Below are 3105 nucleotides of genomic sequence, written 5' to 3' on the forward strand. Positions count from 1 at the left end.
AGCCACTGGCATCGCAGCCCTGGGTCTGCCCTGCCTCCCACTGCCTGCCTGCTGCTCTGAAACTTGAAATGATTTCAAACTTTTGAAATGTTTCAACTGGCCTCATTTCATTTCAAGGCTGTTTTGAAGCCCTTCGTTTCATTTTGATTTGGTTGTTTCAAGCTTGAAACGAGTCAAAACAGCATTGAAACGAAACAGCCAGCTAAATTTCACACAGCCGTAGAAGACAATCATCCTTGACTGCAAGGGATTGGTAATATATTGTGTGTATGGGTGTGTGTATGTATGCATACATACAGGCTGCAGAACCTAGAGTCCAGCTAATTTCAATATATGGTGTGATTTTCATAGTCTGCTCATGATAATGGTCCTTCTGTTGTAAAAGCAGATGCCCTCAAAATCATGTATATGTATATAATTGTTGCTGTTATTTATTATTCATTTGTACTGCATTTTGGTGGCATCCCAGTCACAGATGAGGGACCCATTGTCAAAAACCCTATACAAATACACAACATGTCAGATCCTATAGAAACTGGTTTAAGCCCTGAAATCTGGGGTTTAATCTTCCTTCTCTTACTGTGTTTGCATTAACTATTGTAACTCCAGATATTCCTGTTATTCACATAAACAGTCTGACTTCCTTTGGACAGACTTGTGCTCCTCCTAGATTGAAAAAATTTAAATTCAGTGCAGTTTACTATAAGTAGTACAATCCAACTGCTGTTTACAAGTAGAGCTATTCACACTGACCAAATTTACCCCTAGGGTAATTCTGCTGAAGCAATGAAGCTGCACCATGGATGGACTTGTCCTTTAATGTTTAGAGTTTGGGTGCTATATGTTGAGGAAAAACAGGAGGAGAGGAAAAGGGTGAACATGTTAAGATTTATTTTCATAGTAAACTTAAAAATCTATGCTTAAGGCAAGCAAGCATCATATCTTATGTGTACAAAATATGCAACACTAAATAAGCTTTAACGCTACACTTCACTATGAAGGAAATGTTATTAGAGAACAGAATAGATGGAACAACTTTAGCTCTTCCTTGATAGTACCAAGTTTATTTTAATTCTTTGTAATTTCTTCTTGCAGTCAGGTGCATTTATATCACTACTACTACTACTACATTAAGCAACAATTTAAACCTAGTCACTTTGATGGGCAGCAAATGACATTCTGATTTTTCTCTCACAAAATAAAATGAACAGTGTTGATTACTTACTGAAACGTACACAGCTGCGAAGGCTGCCAGGGTGGCATGTTGAGAAGGGAATGACTTTCTGCCAAGAAAGGACACCCAAATTATGCTTCTCAGTTGAAATACATTTTGATAATGTTCATTTAAAAAAACACCAGGTGGTACAAGCATTTTTATCTTACAAGCGGCAAGCAAATACCTAATTAAAATTTTTTTTAACTCTTAAATTCCCTTTCTGTATTATGGAGAAAAGACAAGTTAAAGTAATCACATTTTGGGTTAAATATTCAACATCTATTCTCACTTAATATTAAAATTAATTAGTGCAGTGAACACTAGATAATTTTAAAAGGGAGAAATGTATAACGTATAATTATATTTCTAGGTATTTTCATTAAGGGCCCAGTCCTTGCAAACCTCTATCCATGGAAGAACCTGAAACGCAAGATTACTCATGTTGTCTTCATGGGGGCTTGTCTGGGGGGAGTAAAAACTAATCGCATAAATTTCCAGCTTTTTTTTTTTAAGTGACTGGTGAATGAAATGCATATTGAAGGAGAACTGCTATACATCTTCGCATTATTCTTTTCTATCTTTACAATTCTGATTCATGTCCAAAAATGGTGAATAATTCATTTGAAGAAAATAATTCAGCTCTCCACAGCACAGGTAAAATAGTAGAGTTTTTTTTATTTGTGGATAATGTATTTATCTTTTGATGAATAAACTTAATGTAACTATTCACATGAAAAATGTAATGAGTAATTAGAGCTGATCAAATAATATTTATCTGAAATGTGAACTCAATGAAGGTCAGCCTTCAGATGCCTGGCTGTGGCCTAGGAGTGCTTCTTGGTGCTCAGGAGGCTTCATACTCTTCCAAATCTTGGGCCACATGTCAGTTCTGCAGGAAGCTATACTTTATGCCTGTTTCTAGCAAACTGCTATAACAGACAGAGATCCCTGGGGCACAAGGGAGCACCAGCAATCTCCTACCCATGTCCCACATATCTCGGATATGGAGAGCAGAGAGATACTTAACATCCAAAAACTCTACATAAAATTGTAGGTAAAGTTGGGACCATACAGTTCAGGCTTAATTGCTTCAGGTTGTTGGCACCCTCTGACCACACAGAAATACTGAAGCCCCCCATCCCCCCCATGTCTTCCATTTCTTCCTTCTAATTATTGTGATGATGGGAAGATAAGATTGGAACCTTCTTGCCCTCAGGAGGCAGGCATATGCAAAGCTTTATTTGCTATCTCCCAATTTTTTTAATTCAGCTCCCAGCACTTTCTAACATGGCAGGCTCACAGATGGCAGAAGAATGTGGAAAGGGTATTTTAGGAAAAAGTCATATCTGCCGGAGGTCCCTTTCAGCCCTGTTTTTCTATGATTCTGTGCCTTTTCACACAGTAGCTTCAGGCAGAAACTGGCGGCCTGATCTTACAAAATGCCTTTTACTTTCACTAAAATCAATAGATGTTGAAAGCTCTTAGCACACTACAGGGTTGGACCCCAAATCAGGTGCTGCAATGAATGTGACAGTTACAATTGGTAGCTTAGCTTCAGAACATTCACAGCATGTAGCTTTCTGGAAATGCCACATCAGATACACTAATTTTCTTTCTATTCTCCACCCGGTGGAAGGAGGGGTTAAAGGGATGGGCTGCATGCATGCACACACACATACATACCCTGAGACCCTGCATGTATGACTGGGGGGGGGGGGGGAACATGTTTGGACATGCTGTGGGTGGGATGCGCACACGCGTGCCCACAGACACATGCACGCACACCCACCCACAGAAATACACATGTGCCCCCTCATACTCTTACCTTCCCGTGCCCCCTTCTCTCCTTCCCCCCCCCCCCCCCCCCACCCCCCCATACGGGACCCACA

At 39.9% G+C, this 3105-nt stretch overlaps 1 protein-coding gene across 2 annotated transcripts in view; it reads right to left on the reverse strand.

The window, feature by feature from the left end:
- Positions 1-3105, reverse strand: part of PLPPR4 (phospholipid phosphatase related 4) — a 63986-nt gene that overhangs the window by 7458 nt on the left and 53423 nt on the right. For both annotated transcript variants that reach the window (XM_006015005.1, XM_006015004.1), the window contains exon 5: positions 1226-1283. In XM_006015005.1, coding sequence (XP_006015067.1) covers positions 1226-1283 — 58 coding nt within the window. The remainder of the gene's footprint in view (positions 1-1225; positions 1284-3105) is intronic.

The sequence above is a fragment of the Alligator sinensis genome, unplaced genomic scaffold (assembly GCF_000455745.1).
Source record: "Alligator sinensis unplaced genomic scaffold, ASM45574v1 scaffold647_2, whole genome shotgun sequence".
Taxonomy (NCBI): Eukaryota; Metazoa; Chordata; order Crocodylia; family Alligatoridae; genus Alligator; species Alligator sinensis.